General features: G+C 59.7%; 1 protein-coding gene across 1 annotated transcript in view; it reads left to right on the top strand.

Moving 5' to 3' along the window:
• ATP13A2 (ATPase type 13A2) overlaps nucleotides 1–937 on the top strand; it is a gene marked incomplete at its 5' end in the record, with an annotated part of 9,724 nt that overhangs the window by 442 nt on the left and 8,345 nt on the right. The window contains 4 exons of the mRNA XM_009586099.1: nucleotides 1–50; nucleotides 422–480; nucleotides 617–728; nucleotides 836–915. The exon at nucleotides 1–50 is cut by the window's left edge and continues 112 nt beyond it. Of these exons, the coding sequence (XP_009584394.1) occupies nucleotides 1–50; nucleotides 422–480; nucleotides 617–728; nucleotides 836–915 (301 nt within the window). The remainder of the gene's footprint in view (nucleotides 51–421; nucleotides 481–616; nucleotides 729–835; nucleotides 916–937) is intronic.

The raw sequence follows: 937 nt of genomic DNA on the forward strand, positions 1-937 counted from the left end.
TGAAATGCAAGCCCTGCGCCCTCGGCCAGGCCGACTGGGTCATCATCAGAGTAAGTCCTTGGAGGGGTCCAGGGGACCCAAGGATCTGAGGTTGGGCTCTGCCACCGACTTCCCAGGAGGGCCCTGGGCATGTTCCTTGCTGCTTGTCACCCTCCCCTGCCTAACTGTGTTTGACATCTCTTTCCATCAAGCAATGTGCTACCCCAGAACCAAATTATTCCAGGAATAATAATTATTCTTGGAATAATTTTGCGCTTTCCCCTTCCACAGCAGCCACCCTGGCTTTGCATTTCTCTTTATTGTCCCTGAATCCCAGTCGGGTGGCCAGGGACTCCCTGCCGCTGCCCCTGTTTGAAGGAGCAGGGGGGACACGCGGGGAGCTCCCCGTTTTCCTCTGCTCAGACCCTTGCCTGTCTTGCAGGACCGATTCGGACAGTGCTTCACCACCCGCGTGCGCACGGAGGCGCTGGGCGAGGGCAGGTGAGCCGGGCTCACGTCCCTGCGGCGATGCTGGCGGGCAGGGGCTCGCGTCTGCTTTTGGCTTTGAGGAGGGGGGCATTTGCAGCGGCACTGCTGGATGGGGAGGGACTGACCCTTGGTTTTCTACCCCGAGCAGCCTGGAGCATCACCCCGGGGCCAGGCTGGAGGACCGGAGGACCAGCATCGCCATCGGTGTGTCGGATGAGGAGGAGAGCCGGGACACCATCCGGCTCCATGAGAAAGAAGAGGTAACGCCAGCAACCCTTCCCACCTCCGCCCTGTAAATCCTCTCCCTTGGCGTGGGCTGCCCTCGTGTCCCACTAACGCCTTATTTTTTCCATCCCGCTCTGCTCAGAAGAACATCTTGCGGTACTATCTCTTTGAGGGCATGCGCTACGTCTGGATCGAACGGCGGCAGGCATACTGCAAAGTCAGGTATTTCTCTGTCCCGTCCCCC

This window comes from Fulmarus glacialis, unplaced genomic scaffold (genome assembly GCF_000690835.1).
Source record: "Fulmarus glacialis isolate BGI_N327 unplaced genomic scaffold, ASM69083v1 scaffold27699, whole genome shotgun sequence".
Lineage (NCBI taxonomy): Eukaryota > Metazoa > Chordata > Aves > Procellariiformes > Procellariidae > Fulmarus > Fulmarus glacialis.